Raw genomic sequence first — 27,170 nt, forward strand, 5'->3', positions numbered from 1 at the left:
AAGAGTTAAACCCCTTTGTGCTGTACAAATATTTGTCTTTTTAACCCTTTGCGGTCCATTTATTAATTGCGCGTCAGGCACGCCAGGTCTAATTAATTTTCACACGCGCAGTTAATTTTAGACGCGCTGTTTAAAAGTATTTTTTTTCACAGTCAAACGGGTTTAAATGGCCCTGCATATCAACAAAGCACACACTAGGCATCTCCAGCCCCTCCCCAGCCTTTCGTTTGCTATAGCGTTCACCTATGTAAGAAATAAATAATAATAATAATAATAGTCGTACATATCGATCGATCATCTCCGGATCACTCGTTTTATCACCAAACTCCTCAATAATGCGATCCAAGTCATTATTTTATTACTATAACATCTGAAAAAAGCTCTGCAAATGTCAGTGTTTTCTCTGCGCTGATTCAGTCAGCCAACTTGTTTACTTCAGACCGCCCCCGTTATCTGATACCTGATACCATGTATGACTATTCATGAGATGCGCCTTTTTTTTTTCGGCTTGTCTCGGCTCCTGTCGCTCCCACTCGGCAATTGAATGGTTTTCTCGGCTTTTTCCGGAGAGAAAACGACTAGACACCCGTTTATTGCGTTGCTATAATGATGTCGGACCCAGTCCGACAAAGGACCTGTGAGGAATAATTGCAATGTCGGACCCAGTCCGACAATGGACCGCAAAGGGTTAATTCGATTTGATGCTATAAAAAAAAAAAAAGTGTCTTAAGTTTTTGTTTTGTGTTTTTCTGGAGGGGAAGGTATAGTTCTTGCTCATGCGCCTTGTCTTTTGGCCCACAATTCCTAAAATTTGAGACTGAATATAGATGTTCAGATTTGTAGTTCATGTTTCAGCTTGACACACACTCCTAGCGAGTCTGTAATTCTGTTTTGGCTTGTCCCAGGGCTTCTTGAAGAGAATGATATCTTCCGAAACGCACAGGCAGGTGTCCTCATTAGCACCAATAGCCATCCTGTGTTGCGCAAGAACAGAATATTCGATGGCTTTGCAGCAGGTCTGTATTTATTTATTTATTTATTTATTTATTTATTTACTTTGTTCTTGAAGGACCAAGGCAAGTCTTCTCTGTTTTTGTTTTTTTTTTAATTTTGGTGAACAACACGTGTGTAAACTTTTTTTGTTGTTCCTAACAGGTATTGAAATTACAAATCATGCCACAGCAACACTAGAAGGCAATCAGATTTTCAACAACCGGTTTGGAGGGTTATTTCTAGCATCTGGTGTAAATGTTACAATGAAAGGTAATAACACTTGCTTGCCTTTAATTATCTGCATTGTACTACTTGTATGTGGACATATTTGCAAGAACTCCAGAATTCTGTCGTGATTTCAGTTTTGCACTGGCTTACAATTAATGTTTCTGTTTACACATTCTTAAATATTTGTGTGTAAATGAAAGCTTGGGCTGCCCTTGATGATTAATCACTTGCTTGCTGTTGGTGGCTAAATAATGAATTGTATTAATTTCCAGCAACAGCACTTCCCTAGCTGTACACTTAGCAGCTGTGCCTTGTAACTGTAACAACATTATTCTCTTGTTTTCATTGATGGGTTTGCAGTACCACATTCACTACAGGTTATTTTACATGAATGAATCCTTCATGATAACATTTGATTTGAACCGAGAGAAAGAAACTGAGCTGTACTGTTTTAAAGTGCATTTCTTTCCACAATTTCTCATTATCAATCTTTTTGCGTATCCGAATGTACTTAACAATCTTGCTATGCATTAGGGTGCCTCACTCATTTGTGCATTAAAGTCGAGGCATTCTTTGACCACCCCCATGCTGCTTGTTCATGAAACTTCACTATTTGGTTATTAATTCCATTGACAAGCAATTTCAGGTTGAACCTGATGAGTAGTACTCTCCACCTCAAGCATCTCAAAAGTGCACCATTGTTGAGTATTGACTTTTTCGGTTCTTGTTTTGTTGTCAAAGATTTCCACCAATACTAAGTGTGTTTGCGTGTGCACCTATTCTGGGTTAAAACAGGTATACAAATCTTGAATCTAGTTTTCTTGATACAACAGCATTTGTTTTGTTGCACCGCTTGAATGCAACAAATTGAAATGCATTTTCCAAACCGCTGTGGTGTTGAAATCACCACAGTAAATTAAACCCTGTGGTTTGCACAATGGTATCCTCCAGGGAATCACCTGCCAAGTATAAAGAATGGTTCTTTTATTTCTTGGAGAACTATGTGACATTGAAGATCCTATTAAAATAATAGCAACTTTTGGCATAATCGTTATTATTCCACATCATAAGTAATACTGCTGGTTCACCTTGAAGAAATGTGTACATGACAGAACTAACAAGTAGTTGCTTACTAGTACTGGTATTGTGTCTGAGCTTTAGTACCTTACACAACCATTATTTGGTTGTAAAATGTATTGTGTACTACTGGCATGGATACCTTTGCAGCATACGGTACTGTACGAAGAAAACCAAGAGACATTGCTAGAGAAATTCTTTAAATATCCCGATACAGTAAAGACGGGCGTCCATCCATTCATATGTCACAATGTGGGTCCATTGGATGAGATGTAAAACATAGGTCCTGTTGTAAGTGATTCTGCAGCAGTAGTTGTGATGCCCAGTTCACCCCCTAGTCTCTGTCACTGGATAAAAGCGTCGGCTAAATGACATAATAATAATAATTTGAGTTTTGTACTTATCCATACAAGTGCTTGTCCAATTGTGACTAAACTTCCTTAGGACCTTCTTCACCACAAATCATTGAATGTATAATAATTTGAGTTATAAGGAGACTATCTGTCTGACTGTCCTAAATGCATAGGGAGGAACCATAGTTGTCTGTTTTTACATACATATCGAGAAATGTATTTGTTGTGAAACTTGGTCTGGACATACTTTTTTTTTTTTTTTGGGGGGGGGGGGGGGGGGGGGGGGGTATGTATATATGTACATTCAATACTTTTGTTACTGATGGTTCTAATTTTAATTTACTGCCACGGCAGAAATAAATGCCAATGATACACATGTTGTATCTAAGCTTGGCCATTCTAATCATTTTCAAAAAAACCTTTTTGTTTCACTGTAGATAACAAAATAATGAACAATCAGGATGCCATTGAAAAAGCTGTAAGCAGAGGTCAGTGCCTGTACAAGATTTCAAGTTACACCAGCTATCCAATGCATGATTTTTACAGGTAAATGTATACCATTTCTGCTAATTGTCTTAAACAATAGTTGATAAAATATAAAATAAAAACAATGTTCAGCTGGCCTTACCTTTTTTATTTCTTCTTTTTTTCATTTTAGGTGTCACACCTGTAACACAACAGACCGCAATGCAATTTGTGTGAACTGCATTAAGAAGTGCCATCAAGGGCACGATGTAGAGTTCATTAGACATGATAGGTCAGTAAATGCCCTTTCTGGTTTGTGATCTATTATCTGAATGTTAAACTGCTTTAATGTTTCTCAATCTGTTAGTAAATGTAAGTGTCTTTCCAAGAAGAGTTTATATATATATATATATATATATATATATATATATATATATATATATATATATATATATATATATATATAATTTAAAAATATATTATTTTAACTGAGAATGTGCATGGTTTTTTGGTTCAGTATCATGTATTTCTTTAAGGCTGCAGCACATTTGCCTTGCTACCTAATGTGAGAGGAAAATGAAATGTAATGTCTGTGCAGCTCTCAGTTGTCTTAATTGTCTATTGCACCCTTATATTTAAAGTTCTTTACTTGATATTAACAGGCTGCAGTCATCCAGGCATTTTAAATTGCATTTTAGAAACCATTATCTATAAACTGTACAAGATTTTTAGATGCTCTGAAGCTTTAGAACAGTAGTGAAATAGTCTTACCTTGTGCTTATTTGTTCCTGCAGGTTTTTCTGTGACTGTGGTGCTGGAACACTTTCTAACCCGTGCACGTTGGCTGGAGAACCTACCCATGATACAGATACACTGTATGACTCTGCGCCACCTATAGAATCCAATACGTTGCAGCACAACTGAACTCAAATCGAGCTTCTGGCATTCTAGTTAGCAACTCCATATGTAAAGTTTAATTCTTTGTGGAGGGGAAAACAGACAATACAGCTGCCCAGTTCTGAAGGAAGATTGCATTAAGAGTTCTGTTATCTGTGGACTTGACAACTGTTGCAGCTTTGGAGCATTGGTATTAATATAACCCCCCCCCCCCCAAATGTACATATTCAAGAAGAAAGTAAACGAAAGCAAGCAATATGTTGACTCAGGATTAAAGCAAGAACTGGGCACGCTAGCATTACTGTGTAAAAACATTAAGACTTTCTGAAGGGACGTGGAAAAGTTACGCTGCAGTTTTGTACAGGAGCTGGTGTTTTTACAAGCAGCGTCGAGCCATTCTCCACCCAGCGGCAGTACCATTCTGTAGACAAGCAGAGCTATACACATTCTGCTGCATCGATGGATATATGGGTACCCATTGCATTGGTATATATGTATGGTAAAATGTGATCTAGCACTTCTGCTTTTTTATTTAACATGTATTGAGAAATATGATTTTAATGCTTTCTCCATGTAGTATTTTCAAGCAAAAATCTTACTGCACTTGATTTTTTTTTTTTTTTGGTTAACACACCCTAGACTTGCTGTAACTGTACTCATGTCCCAGTATCTAAGTTCTTTCTATGAAAGAGGGGGAAAAAAAACAAAACACTAAAGTTACCTCCAGCAATGTTCCTGGTTTTAATAAGAACATGTTTAAAAAAAAAAAATAAAAAAAAATAACACAAGTAGTGTTTTCATGAGACTGAGGTTTGTAAAGATTTAGGATTTCAGTACTAATGTTTATATGTAGTGTTGTTTTTATTTATGTAGACCAGTTTCTTTCTTAAAGCAAGCATAGTGTGTTTTAATTACCCTTTGTATATTCAATTGAAAAAAATCTGCTATGATATGTAACGCCCAAGGAATACTTCACATGTTTGTTATTTAAAAAGAAAATCAAATAACAGTGCTAGGGTAATTTGCCCTTTTGAAACATGATTTGGATGGGAACAAACACTGTCTCATGGAAGCACTCCTGCAAATGCTCTGTTCCTGGTGTTTGCTACAAAGTGTAATTTTGCTGGAGATTATAAAGATATGCTTCTTGCTCTATACAGCCCTATACTGTTTCATAGCTGCTTTTTTTTTTTCTTCTTTTCATTCATTGTGTATTGGTGACAGTGGGTTATCAAAACAGCCTGAAAGTGTATGCATGTACCATAACATCTAGACTTAATATATTGTGGAGTATTCAATAACCATTATGTAGAGGCTAGTATGAATTAAAAGGGTTTAATTTCCTAGAAAAAATGGAAACTGGTCATTTTTAAGAAATAAACTTTATTAGATCATTAAAGTAGTGAATAGCCTTTTTGTGATGGGGATGGGGGAAACGAGTTGAAGAACAGAACACTCCTTGGATAACATTAAAGTTCAGTTATGGTCTTCACCAGTGCAGTGAAGGTGCTGGCATCTGCTTTTAGGTCTTCAGCATATGAACAGAGTTCCCTGCAAAAAGATAAGTTGTAACTAATTGTCATGCAAACAAGGTATCCTCTGTATAAAATAAAGCACTTCTTCCAATTAAAAACTGTTCAAAAGAGAAAAGGGGGGTGGGTATTTGGTAATTATACTGCAGCTGTTAAACCCTGAACTGCTACATACTTTTTGCCTTTGTTATTCAAGCTGGAGAAATGAGACGCATTAAACAGTCAGTGTGGGAGCTGCACTTTTTACAATTCAGATTGAATCCATAGGGGGAAGTGATAGTAAGACACATCCACCTTTTTCTTTAGTGCATAACGGGCAATAAGAAATAATGTTAGAGAGATGCACATTCCTGGGAGAGGGCTGGCAAGCATGTTAGTTGTTGTACCAGATGAAATCTGTTGCTGTGTACACAGGCTTGCCACGCAATGGTTTAAGTATTTCTAGAGATGGTGCTTTTATTTCATATATATATATAAACTTTACTTCAAGGTGGCCAAACAGACAAGAGCCAGGTTACCTGAAAAGCACTTCACACCCTTGTTAAATTTAGATATATTTCAAAATGAAACCACAACTGTAACAAATTGCAAGTGGAACAGCAGTTACTATCAACCTGAAGTTGGGGCCGCAGAAATTGGGTTTAACTTCTAATTGCTTTGAAACGAAGTAGTCAAAATGTGTAATCCATTGATGTTTGATTTATTCCTCTACTGGAAGGCTGCTTTGTTTATTCAATTCCTTGCAGTCATGTGTAGACTTGTGTTCTTCCTGTGTTTTTGTATACACATTATTTAGCCGAAGGACTTTATAATGCGCTTTTTGTAAATACTGTTATTTAGTCATGCTACAAGTTTAGTCTTTTCTTTGTTGTTAATGTTGCTGGATTCAAAACGTCCTTTCTTTAACTATTATTAAGTGAACCACGTTGTACAGGATTGCTTTTGGAAACAGTGTGCCAATTTACATGAGAGAAAAATCTTAAGCCAGTATCAGTACTGAGAGGATTTCTCTTGGTAATGACAATGATGCAGAGTGAACCTGCACTTATGCAATATGTTGCCATCTGAAGCAAAAAAACCTCATACTAAACGGTAAAAAAACCTGCCATTTCATACATAACAAAAGCTACTTACTTAAAGACCCTTAATGAGACAGTGATTCTCTCAAATTCTTTTGCCTTTTTGTGACCGGTCTGAATGACTTCTTCAGGAATGTTTGCAAGCCTGGCCGCATTGAAACCATAGCTTTTAGGACAGGCCCCTGTGATGAACTTGTACAGGAATGTGATAGTCTCCTGGCTGGGATCTTCACACTCGTTTTCAACCATGCATGCCTGCAAACAATACGAAAGAATTCACATGAGCATTTGACACAATTCAGGTTAATTTATATCCATGCAATCCTGATGAACATTTCATAAATTGAAAAACTTAAAACTCTGGTGGCTGAGAAATATGCAGTTCAATCAAATTCAAGCTCAGGTTAAATCAAAATGAAAAACATTTATTGCTCACAGTAGGACTATAAAAACAAGAACCTTGCTCAATTGGCTAGATTATACTATCAATTGTTATTCAACTGCTTGACACATTGTGGTTGCCAATGTCCATTAATCATTTTAAAAGTGTTTTCTTTTACTTACTGAGCTGACATCATTCACACTGCCTCCAACAGAGAGAACAGTAAACTTCAAGGGAGGAAGCTACAACTGCCTTTAGTAATGCCAACACTGGTTTCTCAAGCAAAATGTGCACAGAAGGCTAAACTATGAAAGAATGTAAAACATTCACCTGGTAATAATATTGTAACATCAAAGGGTTGTGAGACACTAGCGTTATAACCAATAAGCTGCTCTGGAGTACACGAGTTATATCAAATATAACACTTGTAAGGTTGCCCTGGATAAAGGAGTCTGCCAAATAAATTGTATAATGTGATCACTGCGATAAACACTTCATAAACTGAATTAGTGTGCCATATTTTCTTTTCATCTCCAAATGTTTTACAGGGTGCAAGATCCTCATCGAATTAAAAAAAAAAAAAAAAAAAAACACACACACACACACACATAGTATTAGGGAAGTTCATTTTAAAACATGTACATGCTTCCATTTAGTACTACCACCACCACTACTAGTACACATTAGCCGTTCACTAAACCCACTCAAAAACATGCTTTGTTGATACTTGAACAGTATCATTTTAGTTCACAGCGAGTACAGCGTCATGTACTGTATTGTGCTACTTACCATATGCCCAAGCCGTACTGCTGTGCAGTGTGAATAGTCCTCCACCAGGGAGTGGTAATGTGTGGAAAACAGAGTGCGGCACTGGATATTCTCAGCGAGCTCCTTAACCACAGCACTTGCAATGGCAGTGCCATCATAAGTAGCTGTGCCCCTTCCTATAAAAAAAAAAAAAAAAGTTTTTATATTATATTCATACATACATACACTGAGCATCAAAAGAAACATATCACTTACTTGAGCATCAAAAGAAACGTATCACTTATATTTGGATAAAATTCACTAGATGTGATCGAAAAATGACAAAATGTCAGTTTTAGAGCAGGTGCAGTGACTTTTTATTTTGCCGATTAATAACTGACATCACGATGATGCTGCAAAATGATCTGTCAATCTTGGGCAGGTGTTTTCCCAGTTCGTGGCCTGTCATTGACAGAGTGTGTCTAGTTATACCTAGGGCTACGGAAAATTCACGTTACTTTTTCAAGAAATTCACAGATTGTTACGGAAGTGCCATTTTATTTAAAAAAAAAAAAAAAACTATTGTAAGTTGCCTAAAATTAATAGCGCATCAAAGAAAATCACTGAGGTCGAAACATTTAATGGTAGCTACTTTTATTAAGGCAACGTAAATCCAGGCTTAGACACGCCAATTAAAGAAATGCATTACCCAGTTCATCCAGCAGCACCAGGGAATGGGATGTACCATGATGCAGAATGCTTGCCGTCTCGCTCAACTCCACGAAGAAAGTACTTTCACCTAAAAGAGGAACCACACACCCAGGCAAGCTGTTAGCAGTGCTTGCTTCAGTGGCCATGGTCATGGGTTTGTGTGCTACATGACATTGGAAAAACACACACCCATTATTCTATTCTATCAAGGGTTTCTGGAGACATGTAAAACCACGAGAACACCATCTGTGGTGAGTGTCACTAGAACCCTGATTTTGAATTACAGCATCATTACACAATAAAAAAAAAAAAAAAAGCTTCAAATCAATAAAAAGAACTAGAAAAATGAGTTTAGAATCGAATATGTTTCCTTCTGTCAGGGCATGTGCTGCATATTGAATAGGGGTGCAACGATACACAGATGTCACAATACAGTGTGTATCGCATATATATATATATATATATATATATATATATATATATATATATATATATATATATATATATATATATATACACACACACACACACACACACACACACACACACACACACACTACTGCTACTACTATCCTCAATGAGACTTCATATCCAGCTCACCTGCCATAATTCTGTCCGATGCTCCCAGCCGAGTGAAGACTCGATCCACAGGAGTGAGCCGGAAACTCTCCGCAGGAACATAGCAGCCCAGCTGAGCCAGTATCACCATGAGCCCACACTGAAGAGAATCAGCAAGACAGCCATTGTTGGGTGTGATAAAATACAAATCAAGGTGCACAAACTGCATGCACCTCACAGCGCTACAGATCATCAAGAACCCCCTTTTTGCTGGGCATGTGGCCAAATTACATTAAAGACCACCGTACACAATGCTGATGCTGGGAAGAACACCTTGCCTTACAAATAGTACAACTGAGCATTTCCGTGGGAAATCCCTCAGCTGAGTTTAGCACAGTATTCACATTGTCCAATGCGTGCAGTACTGCAACAAGCTGTTCTTTCAGACAGATTAAGTTCAAACGGCAACAGAGAAATGTCTCCAGCCACCAGGGGAGATACACGACAACTTCCTACTACACCACAGCGTCCCTTTTGGCTCTCATGCATTTTATTTATGATTCTGTTGACCCACTCAACAGGAAAGCTGTCCTTGCCTCAGATTATTTTTATAATTTATTTATATATATATTATATATTTTTTATATATATTATATATTTTTTATATATATACACATACACACACACACACACACACACCGTCTTGCAGATGCTAGATGCTAGATGCTTTAACAATAAGGATTGATTTCGCTTCTAAAAAAAATCTTGGAACCACATGACAGCTGTGTTACGTCTTGACATTTAACCAATCACAGAGTTGAAGGGGCGAGTTTTCTGTGTTAAGCACTTAGAGAGGCAAAAATGTTAAAAATCACCGCCTAATACTATATTTGTGATGGCTACTTCATTAAAAAAAAAACCTATTACGATTATTTTCCGGTATTATCATTCAGTCCATTTTTTGTCATATTATTGTACTGTAAAGAGAGATATAGTACATAATAGCTATACATATGTACAAAAAAAAAAGCGTATTCCTTTTGTTGTGATATCGAAACAATATGTACCCAGGTGCTTGTGAGAGATATTGGGGGTTCATTTATAGAGGCTGTACGCCTTTAAGAAGAAAGGCGTGATGGGATATCAGCTGTTGTCAACTGACATACAAATGCAGCGGTGCTGGATTATTACACTCCGGTTTCATGCAACAGTTATGACGGTGCCCAAACGTGTGCGAGTACTGTGTTAAAAAAAAAAAAACTGGTTAAAATGAACAGCTGCATTCAAAAAACGTAGAACATCAAAAAACTAAAATAGGACGTGCATTAACAAAATGCCCTGAAAATCTAATGAAGAAAACCATTTAAATGAAGCAATAAGCTCAATAATTAAGCTAAAAAGGAAGTAAAAAGGTTACTGTTTTTTATGTGAACTCCAATAACCCTACGTTGTTTCCCCAGTCAAATCGTAGAGTGCGGGGAGTCACATTGGCTCTGATGCTCCCAGGGGTGGGGATGGGAAACCGGCAGGGACTCCTCATCGCGCAACAGCGAACCCTACTGGCCAGACACTGAGCATAGTGGATAAAAAGCAGGTCTGGTCTCTGGGATCGGTAGCCGGCCCACCTCTGCTTAGGATTGCTCGGCGTAAAAGCGATTCTGGCTTTAGGCTTGTGACATCGGAGAACACTCAAATGCCCTCAGAATGCCTGTGCTGTGTGGGGACCCACCGCGTTGAGGAGAAAAAAAGAATTGGACATTCCAAAATTGGTAGAATAATAATAATATCACTCTTAATTTAAAAAAAAATACATTTAAAAAAAAAAATTAAAAAAGGAGATCTCATTTCACTAGCAGTTCGAGTCGATTCAGGTTTTGAAAGCAAGTTTCAGCACCCTTGCACGTAGGCACATAATGCATTTTCTTTTCACGAAGACCTGACCTGGTCTTGTACATCTTCCATTTACACTGCTTGTATCTGTTTAGCCAGTTCAGCGTTGATCCATGGAGGATTCTCTTTTGGTGGCCACCTGGTCACTCTCACGAACTCTCCAACACAGGAATCCCCTCACCTGTCTCATAAGGGTAGACTTGCCACCCATGTTAGGTCCTGTCACAAGCACGCAGGAGGCCTGGCTTTCACTCTCCTCTCCACTGCATCCGATGAACACGTCGTTGGGGATGAAGTCATCCCCAAAGAAGGTCTTGGTGATGCAGGGGTGGCGCGAGCCTCGCAGCTCCAGGAAAGGCACAGCACCATCCACTGGCAGCACCACCTCCGGGCGGCACATGGGTCCATCCCCTCCCTGGCTGTAGTTTGCCAGACAGATGAGCACGTCTGGAGAAACCAAAAGAAAAAGCGCTGATCAGATTAATATATACACACTGGTCCATGCCTCCCTCTTCCATATCCTCTCAGCCCCCCAGTCTTCTACTCGAATTCTAGTTTGAGAACTTCAAACTTTACGCAAGTTAGACAAAAGCTGGCCATTGAACATTCCAAGTCACAGTAAGGGCTAATACGTTTAGTCTGTATTTGAGACTGAAAACACTGGGTTCATATGTTCTACTTACTATTTTTATTTAAATGAAACAAAGCTTATAAAATAAGAAAATATGTATTTCAATATATATATTCAAACTTTAACTGCAGTGTTAATCCCTTGATTTGTTTTTTGTTGCTTTAAAATAACCAAGATATTCCAAATGCAAGTTAATGTGTTTTTTTCTGATTGAAAACATATGTCTGATCATGCATGTTATGTTAATGCTTTTTTTGCATGCCATAAAGGGAAGGCACATGAGAAGGAAAGTACCTAGCACTGCGATGCATTCCACAGCAGTTTGCCAGTCCTTGTAGTTATTGTCAAAGTTGTAAAAGAGCCTTCTCATGCAGTCCTTCAGAGCCCCATCCCTTTTCTCCTCAGAGGTCACCAGTTCACCAAACAGCCTCTCAATCTCTCTAGTCCAGTAACGCTTGTAGCCCTTTCTAGTGGACTTGACCTCATACTCCTTTGGCACATGCCTCTCCGTCACACTCTCTGGGATCTCCATCTGGTAACGGTTCTTGCCAATTCCCCAGTAAACAATGGACTTGGAGCCCAATCGCTTGCGCTGCTTCTCCAAATATTCTTGTAAGCTGCGTTGTGTACCCTCGATTTCAGACAGAGCTTGATCAAACTCCGGATCGAAGCCTGCTTTGGGGGTTATGACACCGGTGCTTCGTGCCTTCTGGTGGTCAAAGGCCGTCTCCCATCTCTTGAGCTCCGCTGATAAGTCTGGGAAAAGACCCTCGTTGCTTTCGTCTCTGAGGCTGACTATCTGCTTCAGCAGCTTCGATCTGAAGTTCTCCACAGCCGGCTGGATGATGCTGGTGACCTCCAGCATGATTTTGAAGCCCTCGAGCGCAGAGAGGAAGTCTGCGATCTTCCTCTTGCTGTAGGTGACCTCTTCATAGAGGATGGCCCTGCTGTCGGGGTGGTCCTGGCTCTTCAGAGTGGAGCCCAGGCTGTGGATCTTGCTGAGGAGCCTCTCCAGGTCTGGCAGCTTCTTCAGGAGCTCCCTGGTCTCACTTAACTTGTCTGGGAGGGCCATCAGGTCCTCTGCGGCATGGAGGCGATCATCAATGGAGGAGGGGTTGCAGAGCGGCGCACACAGCCACTGCTTCAGGAGCCGCTTGCCGAAGGGCGTGCAGCAGCTGTCCAGCCTCTCCAGCAGGGTGCCCTCAGCGGTGCCCGTCGACCCATTCTGCAGGATCTCCAGGTTGCTCAGCGCCACGCCGTCCAGCACCATGCGCTGCCGGGTCCTGGCAAAGAAGCTCGACGAGCCCTTGGCTTTGCCCATCTCCATGTCAACGGGCACGTACTCTTCGAAGTTGGACATTGACAGCAGCTCCTGATCTACAAGACACTTCTTGAGGTAAAACACACAAGCTCCAAGTGCCGACAAGGCTAGTTCATAGCCTTCTCCAGGGGTGAAGCCCAGGGAATCACTGTCCGAGGTCATTCTTTTCAGCACAGCAGGCAGTGCATCTTGGGCATCTCCATTTTTCTTGTTACTTTCTTTGAAGTAGCCCTCTTCTGCTAGGACTTTTAGTGTTTTGGATGCATCCCAGAACTGGGATTCAGATTGTAAGCCCTCTTGTATAACAGAAGCCAGAGAAGCTTTTAGTATTTTTCGGGTTTCCCCCGAGAGATTGCCCTTCTCGAAAAGCAGCTGGGCTGGAGCGTAGTGCGCAACCAGGGTCCTGAACCTGGAACAGTGGCGGTCATCTTGAAACTGACCCACATGGAACTTGCCCACCGAAGTGTCCACAAAACCAACGCCGTACGTACGATGGCATCCAGAAGACTCCTCGTCAGCTTTCTCTTTGACACACAGGAGGTACTTGCTATGGCTCTCGGATGAAGCTCCATCTAGGACACTGTAGGTCTGGGTGCCTTTGGTGATCACCCTGCACACCTCCCGCCGCACCACTCTGTCAAACTTGGTTGGGCACGCCATGGTCTTGCAGCGGGCTTCCATCATATCGGGAGTCTCCAATTGCTCCACCCTCGCCACTTTGTATCCTTTTTGGACCAGAACGTCAGAGTAGCGCCCAAAACCAATCTCTGGGAAGCCAGAATGAGCCCAGGAGCCCTTCATGAACACCAGCGCCATCTCGGTGACCCCTATAACAGCATCCATGTGATACAGCTCATAGAACTTGCCCACTTTGTAGAAAAGGACGGCATCGAACATCTCAGACTTGAGCTGCCACCATCTCCTCATGCCCGGAGTGCATTTGTTAAGGAAGTCCTCTGAGACATAGAGAGTAGTCGGGTCGTAGTCCGGGTCTGTCTGCTTTCGTCTTTTGGAGTCCCTCCTCCTGCCGTCCTGGAGCCAATCCAGCTTTTCGTGATCCCAAACCGTCCCTCTGCCTCCTGCTGCTGCTGAACCCTCAGCAGATTTCGGCTGGCTCTCAAAACTCTCTGGGGCAAAGAAAGCAGACAACCTCAACTTGGTGTCGGCGGACACTGCGGGCGACCTTTTTGGCGTCTCTGAGAGGCTGCTGGGTTTTGCTGTTTTCTCTCTAGCCAGTGTTCTGGTGGCCTCCTGCTTCCGGTTGATGGGTTTCACCGGGCTCTCTGGGTCTGCCTCGGACTCCGATTCAGAATCGCTGACCTCGTTCTCATCTACGCCGCTGCTTGCCTCATCACTGCTCACCTCCGCCTCGTCCGGATTGAACTCCTCATCCGAGTTCTCGCTGTCTGACGGCACCACGATGCGTCTCCGCTTCGCTTGCTGACCGCCGGCTCTGCTCTGCCTGGCTGGCCGTTTGTTAGATTTGACCTCCTCCTCCTCACTGTGTTCCTCGTCACTCGGTGTTGATTCCTCATCAATCTGAAAAATAAAAAAAGAAAAAAAAAAATTTACAAAGGTTTACCTTAAAACCTCTTGCGTCTCCTTGCTCTATTCCAGAGACTTACCTTTAACCTATCTTTAGATATCTACAATGCAGGTAAAAATCATAAGAGGGATGGAAGTAAGACTCCCATTACATAGCAGTTTGATCCATTCCCAGTATCACAGAGTTTAATAAGACACACCTGAGCTTGTTACCTCAACACTGTGACAAATCAAGCTCCTAGTAAAACCTGGAATGGGTCTCATTTCCATCCCTGCAAAACAACTTCAGTATGTAATTGTAATACTTTGGAAAAACACTACAAGATGCCACAGCACTTAAGACAACAACTTTGACTAATATTGCCATACTTGTGGTCAGCTGATTAAATAAGGGCTACTGCAGAGGCTCCAGTGCTGAAAGAACAGCAACGTGTATCCAATCATGATCAAATTGAAAAAACTCATTTTCTATTTAAATCCTCTCACGATGAATGCTTATAAAACTGAGTTCTTGCGTCAACAATTTCCATGGGGAATAGAACAATTTCCACTTCAGCCATTCCATTTATATTTTGTTAGTGATGTATTACTTTTTTTTACATTTTGATTGGCAGTGCTTTCCACAGTACTCTCTGTTTTTAAGACTAAACCTACAGCATTAAATAATTATTTGTGCAGCAGTTCAGAGCCATTCAACGAAATACAGCCACAACCAGGATTGGGGTCTTTTCAATATCAATTCCCCTTTAATCAATTCCAACTCATCATTGATGACATCTGCAATTGGCAGTATTCTGTTAAAATGAGCTTCTCACAGTAGCAACACATTACTTAAATGTAAGTCACTGTTCATCAATTAAACCCTGGCCACAACACACAGCTTCCCCAGCTCTATGCACAAGAATGGCTTCATTATGCACCGATCCCTGCTATATCAGTTCCTGCTTGACGATGCTCACAGACCCCATGTTAACACCTCTAGATTGAACCAGGTATTGAGCTGGGCCCCGCCCTGAACCTCTACTGCTGCTGCTGCTGCTGCTGATCGGCTCACCTCCATCTCATCCTCCTCTTCATCTTCATCATCTTCAGAAGGCTCCGTACACACGGCCAGCTGAAGCCTCTTCTCTGTGTCGTCTTTCATGGCACTGTCTGCCAAGTCCACTGCTCTGCGAATCTCAGGCCTCCCGCTGAAGAACACACCACCCACTTTCGCACTGCTTGCGTCTGAGCCTTGCATTTAAAAAATTAATTTTTATATTATATATATATATATATATATATATATATATATATATATATATATATAAAAAAGGTTTAGTTAAATGAAACATAAATCAGTTATCAATATACCTTGAATCGAGGCAAAGCACCTTTCCTAACATTTAAGATATGCAATTATTTCTTTGTTTTGTCCAAGTAGTTCTCTTATGAAGTTGCAAAATGAAATGTTTTAGGATAGATTACCTCACAGCATGTAGCAATAGCATCAAGTCTTATCTAAAACTGGCACAATTACATTGTCAAGGTTAAAACATTAACCACCAATATGAAGTCCGGAGTACTTTGCATGAAATCTCCACGACATTACTCAAGGAGCAGGTCGTTTTAGTTCTGAGATGCATTATCATTAGCTAATTAAGAATTGTATTCAATCAGGCACTATAAAGTGTAAGTTGCAGCTTTCCTTACCTTGAGCTATAAAATGCTCAACAGCGATACATTTAGAAATACAAAAAGAAACTTAACCCATTCAGTGCCACTGTCCTCATTTGAGGACAGGCTACTGTACTTTGTAATTTTGCAGAACGTTTTAAACTGACACCTACCTGTTATTTAAATTCTCTTTAACTATATTGTTAGGATAACTTGCTAACATTTTTGTTAACTGCAAAAGTCAAGTCATAATGTAATTCATCAAATGACAAATACAGCTTGTGTTCTGATTTGTTTCTCCATGAAATTAATTTGATACTTAATGGATTTAAAGGAAGTTAGCTGAAGCCTCCCTTACCTTGGTATGGCTTGACATATTTCATGCTGACCCAGCCCCTCATGGGAGGCACATCGAAGTACTGCACATGGATTCTCTGGGCTTTCCCCTTGCCTCTCAGGAGCTCCGCAGTCTCGGGGTGATTGTACACTAGGCAGGGCCACCACGGGTGCCCCTCCAGCTTGGCCCACACCAGGTCTCCAGGTTTGAACTGGCATGTGCTTTTACTGCAAGAAAACACACGCGTTGATCAGCATGCTTTCTTTTCTTTCTGCACAGCAGGTAGGTGAACTGGGAAAATGCAAGCTGTCAGCAATTGTAACTTACTAACTACAAATAGGAGTTTAACAGAAATAAAATCATCCCCTGGGGTATAACGGAAGGGAAATGGAGTTTCTAAAGAATGGTTGGTAAACATGAAGTAACGTAAGGCGAGGTGTTAAAACAAAGTGGCAGTCAAATTGCTACTTTTCCTTGACATTACTGGTAATGGAACTTAATTGGGGAAAAAAAAAATCATAGCATACAGCCATGTACCAAATATGACAAAGTACCAAATATTAATTCAAAATATCTAGTCTATACCCCAGTCTTTGCTACATGATCAGCCACACAGTCAATGTCATGGTCACCAAAACATTAGCCACACAATGTTGTTTATATAACCCTGCAAATATGAAGTCACGTCCGAGATTACTGCACCCACGGTCCTACTTGACCAACATAGTTGTGTATGTACGCAGCCAATATCCTAAAGAATTAAGTCTAATCTCAGGAATAGTTCCTCATGGGGTTAAGAAAAAATACAAAAGTTTGTAGAAATGGATTGGAGATTCCCTTTAACCTGACTGGCCAATGTGAGGTCCCCAGTCTGTGGTAAAGGACCTACAATCTTTCAAACTATGTTTAAGCACTGTAGCAGCTGAAGTACAATAGTGCCAAAGACAAATGCAAGATCAGGGGATGAGCAATAAGTAAATCTTACTAAAACTGTATTGTTAAAGCAAATGCATGAAGCCTACAGTATGTCTAACCTATTTGGCAATTACATTACTGCACTGTATTCTGCAATTCACAAGGCACCTATGCAATACAGGCAGCATGGCCAAAGACCCGCCCACACACAGACAGACTGCGCTAGGAAGAGATCCAATCATGCAGTGGAATGCAGCGGAGACTCTAGAATAGGAATGTGTAGAACTCACGCTGGACTTGTCAGAGAGGTACTTTGGGCAAATAATTTACAATGACAAGCATGTTTGATGAAACACTTTAAACGTACACATTTATAAAATCACTTAAGACCAGCCCCACAAACTTGAATACATTCTGTTTTTTTCCCTTCATGTATGTCCTGCAGTGATGCAAACATTTTACGTTATAGGCGAGTTCTAGAAGGTAAGTGATACTGTAGTCCAGTGGCAGACATAGCGGTAGGCAACACTAAGCATTGCCTACCAAATTCTTTCAGTTGCCTACCAATTTCCTGGGGTAGTAAATGTTTTGAACAGAGCGCACACAACTAAAACGTTTCAAAAGCACAGCCAAACTGCTGCTCTCACTTCCGTTGCATTAATTTGCCACACAGGCACGTCTTTTTTTTTTAGAATTCTGTACCTACTTGTCATATGTTATGATGGTAATGATTGGGCATTTCACAAACTCCTGCCCCCAAACAAGCCAACTGTGCAATCTACTGACTACATCCTTTTCTGGTTTGAGTCAGACATTAGAAAACACGGTAGTCTGACAGAAGAAGAACCAATAAAATGCACGGAGCGCCCATTAGATTCTGAAATGACCAATCACCATTTAGTCTGTGTGCAACACAGTAGTGTGTGGTAGAGGATTGAGCAACAGGTATTGCTGAGCAGCAAGTCACTCAATTAAATACATATCATTTGCAGTGTCATATTGGTTTTCTTTAAATGTTTGACAAAGTGCTGGTCATCGAAAAAATAACAAACAACTGGTTATAGATATATGAATGAAACGGAAAGGGAAATAAAAACACATTTAGGCACTCGCGATCACGAGTGTCTGTAAAGGGGAGCCTAGTCACATAACCTGTCAACTTACTACAGGCTTGTCTCAACTCATTCTCATCTTGTCTTTATTCCATTTTATTTTCAACTTAAAATATATTTATTCCCCAAAATGGGTCATGTGTGAATGCTTTCTCTCAATAATTATGTTTGGTAAAGCAACTGTTCTGGTGGTTCCCTAAAAAATAAGTTACAGAAATATACAACATTTCAGTAAACAAAAATCAAAGCATTTGTAAACTTAAGAAAAAACTTCTAAAAACATTTAAGTAGCCAAACTGGAGCCACTATAAAATGAATGTAGCTTATATATTTTTTATTATTTCTCTTATTTTGTGAAATAAAACGCATTAGCAGCTTCCATTTGATTTTGGCTGCAGAAGCCAATGAAAATGTTACTCAGCTGAATCCCAGAACCAATCCTTCATGTTCCTCCACTGAATGATCGAAAATGGATTTGCATGAATCTGTTGCTCTAAGTTCTTCTGACCTTGGCTCAAAAGAAAGTGGTCCACAAAGGGCTCAGCGAACACGTTTCCCCACCATCTTCATTTTCTGTAACTAAAAGATAACTTAGTTCTAAATTTTACTCATATCACTTGTTAGAATATTCTTGCAGTTTTTATTCCGTTTACCGTTTCCCCTGGCAGTGGTTTCGTAGTGACAGTAATTCTAGCTTCACAGTGACACCGTAAGAATCTTTCAATAGTGATTCCTAAACATCAGCTGAAAGTCATAAAGTGGCCATGACACTGTGGCAAAACTACAGTTAGTCAAGAAAAAAAGGAAGTGTCATAACTCAGATAGATTCAGGTCACAAAGCCTTTGTGGATGCTAACAGATGTTACCGGAGCTGTGAAATCTCAATCATGCTTTTACCTTGCAAGGCAACAACTTGAATTGCATGGCCATGATGAGACACCCCAGTCTGTTAACAAAGGCAACTTTCTGGAGTTGCGAGATCTTCTGAAATGACAGAGCTTAAAAAAAGAATATACTCTTAAGAACAGGTAATGGCTGGTCATGTACAAAATAAACACTGCCTTATTTCTGTGTCCAGATACAGACTACACCATTGTGTTTGTCTAAGCGGCCCTTGGACCACATACTTCAGATATTCAATTGCCTACCATGTGACCCCGATTTCCGCCTCTGCTATAGTTATTAAAGTGTAGTGTTGCCTCAACTTCGGGCAGCAGTGTGGAGTAGTGGTTAGGGGCTCTGGACTCCTAACCAGAGGGTCCTGGGTTCAATCCCCGGTGAGGGACACTGCTGTTGTACCCTTGAGCAAGGTACTTTACCTAGATTGCTCCAGTAAAAACCCAACTGTTTAAATGGGTAATTGTATGTAAAAATAATGTGATATCTGTATAATGTGATATCTTGTAACAATTGTATGTCGCCCTGGATAAGGGCGTCTGCTAAGAAATAAATAATAACATAAATAAATCAGTAACAACTCAACTTACTGAGGTCCACTTTCCGTTTCCTCATCCTCAGGTACGATAAAGTCTATTTTCATAAAGCGCACCCTCAGGGAAAGAATACAGTCAATACTGATCAAGTTCAGAAAGGATGGGCACAGCATGCGCTATGCAAGTAGTTACTGCTGGCTCAGCAAATCGACGAAGTGAATCACTTAACATGAGTAACTAGCTTAAAGTTAACTACAGTTAAACACATTCAAACATACATGCATGCATACTACACTTAATATAACATACGAGTATTGGCGATGAACACATTCAAAATCACGACATTTATTTTCCCTCTGCAAACACACAATAATTCACTCACGGTGTTACACAAGGTTGACTTATCAGACATTATAAAGTACACGTCAAAGCAAAATAAAAATAACAAGTATTTATATTGTAAACACAGATTAGCTAATCGCAGAATAAGAAAGTCGGTGCCCAAAATAATCAACAGATATTCTACTCGGTAAAGTAAACCCCCCCCCCCCCAAAAAATAAATAAATCACAGTATTACTTTACAACCTTCAAAATAAAAAGGAAATACCCTTACCAAACACCCATTCTGTTATTTAGCTTTTCAGTTACGTCACACTGTAAAAGCGGGCCTATGCTATATTTTACATAACTATATAAAAATAAAGACGTAATGCAAACATCATACAAAGGGTCATGTCCTTTTACCTTACTGTTGCTTCTGTCGTTTTTTTCGTCTCTCTGAAGAGCTTGCTGACCCCCGTTTGGGCGGATGCCTGTTTGCGCAGTTTTGCCGAGGCTTTCTTTGAAGAGCCAGCTGCCCGCTTCACTTCTTCCTTGGGAGAAGTGTTGGACTTGTGCACTGAAGAAGGCAGGTCCACCTCGGTGGGAGATGGGCTGGGTTCCAGTTTGGCTTTCAAAGGGGGCGATTTAGCAAAGAAGTTGAAAATACTGCTTTGCTTCGCCATGTTAGCTTATTTATGGGTTTGCTTGGTATTTGTGTAATGGGATCTAAACAGCGCCAGCGACCTACATCCCTCGCTCACACACAGACCCACCTCACACGCAAGTCTACAGTAGAAACTGGCGCTCGCGGGAAATCATCACAATGTAAAAGGTGGAGGAGGAGGGGCCCAGAACGGGACACAGCCAATAGGAAGACGGGGTTACACAGGTTTGCAACATGCGGCTATGGGCTCTGCCCGCAGGATTGCATGTGCTGTGCAGAGTGTTGTGAAAACAGTCGAACGCAAACACGCTGGGCTGTTCTAAATCAAAAGTACATTCATTTACTGGCTGTAAAGGAACATAACGCTGTGGCAACACATGCAAAAAAAGGAATTATGCGTGCAGGTTCACTTTTACTGTTAGAAGTGGCCTACTTGTTCTGCCAAACATTATTATTATTATTATTATTATTATTATTATTATTATTATTATTATTATTATTATTATTATTAGTAGTAGTAGTAGTAGTAGTATTATTATTATATATCATGTGGATAGTATTAAGCTATAATTAATGCATAATTACTAATAACCTGTTTGGCAAATTATAAACAAATAAACCATTTTGCAATAATTTTCCATTTAGAAAACAATACATATTTTTTGCATGGTTATCAATTGAGTGATATGCAGGTACAGTACTTGAAAAACGTATATTTCATAACGCTGGCATCAAAAACCTTATCATAACAACTTTATTGTGAAGTCCGGTGGACTGAGTTTCATTTTCTGGTTTTCAACATGGATAATAAAAAGCTGTATTGTTTTTTTCACTTTGATAAAGCACGTGTGTCCTCAGAACTCTTTCACGTGCCTGTACCTTATCCAGTATTGCAGCTCCACACTGGAGAGCGTCCTATGAAGAGGAATAACCTCAACCAAAGAGGGCAGTCCCTTCGCAGCAGACTTAACAGAGGGCTAACCAGTGCTTACAAATCCATTCTCTCGCAACTTATTATCTTTTAAACATTATCACAGGTCCCCCTTTGATTTCGCTGAGGTTATTTTGGCTCTTCATTTTTTTTTTCAGATGATGCACATATTTCAAATCGTAGAGATAAACGGCTTCTTCCAACTTCAATCAATCAATCAGTGTTTATTTTATATAGTGCCTTTCATAGTGGACCACCATCACAAATCTCTTTACAACAATGCATAATACATTACATACAGGGCATAGTACTTGCTGCACGGGTGTAAATAAGACCCATTGCATAGCTGTTTGATCCATTCCTGGATTTGCTATCAATTTAATACGACACACCTGAGCTTGTTACCTATACACGGTGGCTAATGAAGTGTGTAGTAAAACCTGGAGTGTGTGAAACTGCTATGAAATAGGAGTCTCCATCCCTGGGCTGTCGGTTACATCGTCCGATTGCAGTTCAACACACACAGAGGTAAAGTACTAGCAAGCAGCAGAACAGTGTGTGGATTTCAAATGGATTTCAGAACCTGAGGTGTCACTCATTTAAAATATGGTCATCATGGTGCCATAGCTCACATTGCTAATCCTTGTCTTTCAGTCTGGGCTTTGTCTTAGGATAGTTGTTTTTACCTTTACAACCACCGGGGGGAGACAAAGCCTTATTAACCATTTCAAGCTTTTACTTTGTTTCTTTCAAGTGAATGAATTCTGGCTAATTAGAAAACACCCCCTAATTACAAGAGACAATTATTGCCATTCTAAAAATAAATGTGTTTAAAGAAAAAAATTACCTCGATACTTGCTGTTTCAGAACAAATAGATGCACCAACAAACTCAAAAATAATTTAATTAATGCAGAATAAAACCCCCCTTAATTAACCAGCTCACAAGTTTCTGAAGGCAGTAGGATTTTGGACCCACTCAAGTTCGTGGGAAAACTGTAGTGGAATTTCTTTGACCGAATTTTGGAGAAATGCAGAACAACTATTTCATAATTTAACAAGAAAGGCTGTATACCAATTCTGTGGATGCTGAAATAAGTCTTTCCTCATATGAACAGATTGTCACAGAGCAACGTCAGTCCATGAAAGAAGACCGGTTTAAGCCAACTGAAGATGCTTAAGTTTTACAGCAAAATATACACTGCACCGTAACTGAGAATGGATGTTTTATTTGTTTTTTTGGTCATTCATGTGTAGCGGTCCTGGTTCCCGCAGGCAGGCCGGCCATCACACAGTGCGAGGCAATCCATACACAGGCGGAGGGCGGGCGCGAACCCGGGGCCTCTCGCACTAAAGCATATCGCCGATACCGCTGTACAAAAGAGCCTCTCCTTTGCAAGCAGCGTGTATTGGTATACACATGCAAACATAAGTAACACCCGTGGAGGAAAAAGAAAAACAGTAACACGACAGTATTAATAATGCTATCAGCAGCACTGGATCCAGGTACCACTAGTCTTATACTGTTCATTCTGCCGGCCTCGCTTTATTATTTAGGGGGATTATCGACCCCCTTATTTTTTCAGTAAGTACAAGGCTGGGCCTCACCTCCAGAGTTCAGTATCTTGCTGACTGACGTATTGTGCTGGTTTTGTTTGGTTAAAATTTAAAGAGGGAATTGGCTTGACAGCGAGATCAGAGGTCGTCAGTTGCTGCGAGGCAACATTTGAATTGGGCATTTGAAATCGGGTTGAAGAACAGAGATAAAATACTAAAGCGCTGTGTTTTTACGTGAGATAATTGATAAAAGTAATAAAATAATGCAACGTTGAACTAAACAATAATAAGAGACAGTTAACGTGCTAGTAAGGGGTAGGAGATTGGATTTTTTAAATAAACATTTAGTGTAAAATGACACTTCTAAGATAGTTAATTGGTTGGCAGAGTTGTTGTCAGGACACTTTTCAAGCTATGACAGTTAGATGGCCACAAGGAGATGCTGTTGCTCTGTATGATCTGGATCTCAGACAGCCTTTATACCACGTTTCCATCTGCACCATGAAACCAGTGTGCAAAACTCTACCTCGTCTGCAGCCGCTTCCATCTGCAGTCTGCAAACCAACCTGCAGCTGGACTGTACACGAAGGTTAAGAGCAAGAAGTGTTGAAAATGTGGTGTTTTGTATTATGTTTCTGTTTGATATGTTTTGCTGTGCTTTGCGTATTTTCAATTCAATTCAAATTGTGTAAGTTCTCAATGTAAAGGCAAGCTTGTGGAAGTCACTGATAAGGACATTATTTATCTGGGCATGATATAGTGTCAGTGTCTGGTACTCTTGTGTTGTAGTGTCAGTGTCTGGTACCCTTGTGTTGACAGTGTTTGGTACTCTTGTGTTGTAGTGTCAGTGTCTGGTACTCTTGTGTTGTAGTGTCAGTGTCTGGTACCCTTGTGTTGACAGTGTTTGGTACTCTTGTGTTGTAGTGTCAGTGTCTGGTACCCTTGTGTTGACAGTGTCTGGTACTCTTGTGTTGTAGCGTCAGTGTCTGGTACTCTTGTGTTGACAGTGTCTGGTACTCTTGTGTTGTAGTGTCAGTGTCTGGTACTCTTGTGTTGACAGTGTCTGGTACTCTTGTGTTGTAGCGACAGTGTCTGGTACTCTTGTGTTGTCAGTGTCTGGTACTCTTGTGTTGTCAGTGTCTGGTACTCTTGTGTTGTAGCGTCAGTGTCTGGTACTCTTGTGTTGACAGTGTCTGGTACTCTTGTGTTGTAGTGTCAGTGTCTGGTACTCTTGTGTTGACAGTGTCTGGTACTCTTGTGTTGTAGCGACAGTGTCTGGTACTCTTGTGTTGTCAGTGTCTGGTACTCTTGTGTTGTCAGTGTCTGGTACTCTTGTGTTGTAGTGTCAGTGTCTGGTACTCTTGTGTTGACAGTGTCTGGTACTCTTGTGTTGTAGTGTCAGTGTCTGGTACCCTTGTGTTGACAGTGTTTGGTACTCTTGTGTTGTAGTGTCAGTGTCTGGTACTCTTGTGTTGTAGTGTCAGTGTTTGGTACTCTTGTGTTGTAGTGTCAGTGTCTGGTACCCTTGTGTTGACAGTGTTTGGTACTCTTGTGTTGTAGTGTCAGTGTCTGGTACTCTTGTGTTGTAGTGTCAGTGTTTGGTCCTCTTGTGTTGTAGTGTCAGTGTCTGGTACTCTTGTGTTGACAGTGTCTGGTACTCTTGTGTTGTAGTGTCAGTGTCTGGTACTCTTGTGTTGTAGTGTCAGTGTCTGGTACCCTTGTGTTGACAGTGTCTGGTACTCTTGTGTTGTAGTGTCAGTGTCTGGTACCCTTGTGTTGTCAGTGTTTGGTACTCTTGTGTTGTAGTGACAGTGTCTGGTACTCTTGTGTTGTCAGTGTCTGGTACTCTTGTGTTGTAGTGTCAGTGTCTGGTACTCTTGTGTTGTAGTGTCAGTGTCTGGTACTCTTGTGTTGACAGTGTCTGGTACTCTTGTGTTGTAGTGTCAGTGTCTGGTACTCTTGTGTTGTCAGTGTCTGGTACTCTTGTGTTGTAGTGTCAGTGTCTGGTACTCTTGTGTTGTCAGTGTCTGGTACTCTTGTGTTGTAGTGTCAGTGTCTGGTACTCTTGTGTTGTCAGTGTCTGGTACTCTTGTGTTGTAGTGTCAGTGTCTGGTACTCTTGTGTTGTCAGTGTCTGGTACTCTTGTGTTGTAGTGTCAGTGTCTGGTACTCTTGTGTTGTCAGTGTCTGGTACTCTTGTGTTGTAGTGTCAGTGTCTGGTACTCTTGTGTTGTAGTGTCAGTGTCTGGTACTCTTGTGTTGACTACAGAACTAAAAAGAAAAAAAATAGGTCTTAAGCAATCTGATTATTTACATTTGTGCAACCTTAATTGTTTTTTTTGTTTGGTTTTAGAAAAATAACTTCCAAAACTTCCGTTTGAGAGAATTATTTGTAAATCTAACATAAACTGTATTTGTAGCCTAATGAACTCGAGTCTCATCTTTAAAAAAAAAACATGTCCTGTCAGGAGAACTCTTTAAACCAGATACAAACACTCTGTATAGCAGCGGTTCTGAAACTTCACAATACCAATTAAAATGAGTTTGCGACATCACTGCCTTGTGTGGTACTGCAGAATAGTTAGTACTGAGAAGTAAAACGTGTATTACAAGGCAGTATCAACACAACTAATATGGTAAGTGCTTATTTTTACAGCCAACAGTATAAAAAAAAAAAACAAAAAAAAAAAAAAACAACAACATTAAAAACAAAAATGACATTATTTGCTTAATGGGAGAGGTGAACTTGCATGGATGAGCACACATGCTTGAAACAGGGCTCTGTGTGGCTGAGGTAGAGGCAACGGTCGTCTTCGACAGTTAGGCAGGTCCTGTGCTTGTTTTTAGTAAAGTGAGTGCAGAAAAACCTGATTCACAAAAGCAGGTCGACGGAAAAGGCAGATGATAGTTCTGGGTATTGTTGTCACACAGAAATCCAAAAGTTAGCAAGAGGTTGTCAACAACAAAATCTGAGCTGTAGTGTCTCGTCACAAGAAATGTCCGTCAATGTAAGTGGCAAATATTATTTTTTTTTTACCGTATTTTCGTGTTTTTTTTATTATTATTATTATTATTGCTGCTGATCGGAACCTTGTTGTCAGCTCTTGTTTGCAGTGCCGCTCGCCTCCCATTCATTACTCCCCTTTCCAATACTGTTCTTCAGAAAATGGTCCATTTGAACTACAAATATAATCCCATCACAGCAAATACATTCAACACTCGATGTGAAGTGCATTCCGTTGATTAGACGACATGCAGGGACGGTACAGAAGTGTGTTCTAAACTAACATATAAGCTTCAAAATAAAGCTTTATTTGGTACTGGGTCTGCACACCACGGGAACAGATTGCTTCGCTTTAAAAGCTGAGCAAAAAAAACTGTCCTAATTTAGAAGCAGTCTTTTTATTGAGGTGTTCAACGTTTTCTTTTACAGTAGATAGTTTTTATTATTTGACTTGTAATTATAATCATAATTACTGTTTATATTGATGGGCAAATTATGTAGGTGTTAATGTGTGAATTAATCATTATTAAAGAAAAAAAGAACAGCAGAAAGCATGGATTCAAATAAGCATTCATTTATTCCACTGTTTCCATAATAAATTTACTCCCATAAGTTCCAATGTAAAAGTCAGAGTTATTATCTAGATAGAATATTTTCTCTGAGCTACAAGTATATCTTAATATGCCCCTCCCAAGGACTTTTCAGCATAAATATTAGACATTACTAAATTACAAAAGTAAGATATAATTTGCTCGTACAGATTATCTGTAATAAATAGGAGATAATCAACCTGGTTTAATCCTTGCCTTTATTATCCTGGTTCCAGGGTAGAG

The 27,170-nt window shown here is 40.1% G+C and overlaps 2 protein-coding genes across 4 annotated transcripts in view; one reads left to right on the forward strand and one right to left on the reverse strand.

Annotated features, from left to right (window-relative positions):
• LOC117403423 (F-box only protein 11) overlaps nucleotides 1-5,178 on the forward strand; it is a 45,661-nt gene extending 40,483 nt beyond the window's left edge. The window contains exons 18-22 of one of the 2 annotated variants that reach the window (XR_009328757.1): nucleotides 906-1,016; nucleotides 1,156-1,263; nucleotides 3,089-3,139; nucleotides 3,310-3,408; nucleotides 3,911-4,048. Coding sequence is in view for 1 of the 2 variants with exons in the window: in XM_034005563.3 (XP_033861454.1) it covers nucleotides 906-1,016; nucleotides 1,156-1,263; nucleotides 3,089-3,197; nucleotides 3,310-3,408; nucleotides 3,911-4,040 (557 nt within the window). In the remaining variant the exon portion in view is untranslated. Of the gene's footprint in view, nucleotides 1-905; nucleotides 1,017-1,155; nucleotides 1,264-3,088; nucleotides 3,198-3,309; nucleotides 3,409-3,910 lie in introns of both variants that reach the window. The other variant, XM_034005563.3, reaches the window with a different exon arrangement.
• On the reverse strand, nucleotides 5,171-20,980 carry LOC117403422 (DNA mismatch repair protein Msh6-like). Of its 2 annotated transcripts, XM_034005551.3 has the most exons (10): nucleotides 20,608-20,980; nucleotides 16,424-16,629; nucleotides 15,464-15,642; nucleotides 11,838-14,403; nucleotides 11,094-11,359; nucleotides 9,065-9,182; nucleotides 8,463-8,552; nucleotides 7,796-7,950; nucleotides 6,680-6,879; nucleotides 5,171-5,564 (listed from the first exon to the last, which is right to left on the reverse strand). In XM_034005551.3, exons 1-10 carry the CDS (start codon nucleotides 20,865-20,867, stop codon nucleotides 5,483-5,485), a joined length of 4,122 nt encoding a protein of 1,373 aa, XP_033861442.3. In that variant the 5' UTR covers nucleotides 20,868-20,980; the 3' UTR covers nucleotides 5,171-5,482. The 2 variants fall into 2 exon arrangements, with proteins under 2 accessions (XP_033861442.3, XP_058880682.1); XM_059024699.1 differs by lacking the exons at nucleotides 15,464-15,642; nucleotides 16,424-16,629; nucleotides 20,608-20,980 and having other exon boundaries at nucleotides 14,227-14,362.
• Between the last annotated feature and the right edge of the window lie 6,190 nt (nucleotides 20,981-27,170).

Source organism: Acipenser ruthenus, chromosome 5 (assembly GCF_902713425.1).
Source record: "Acipenser ruthenus chromosome 5, fAciRut3.2 maternal haplotype, whole genome shotgun sequence".
Lineage (NCBI taxonomy): Eukaryota > Metazoa > Chordata > Actinopteri > Acipenseriformes > Acipenseridae > Acipenser > Acipenser ruthenus.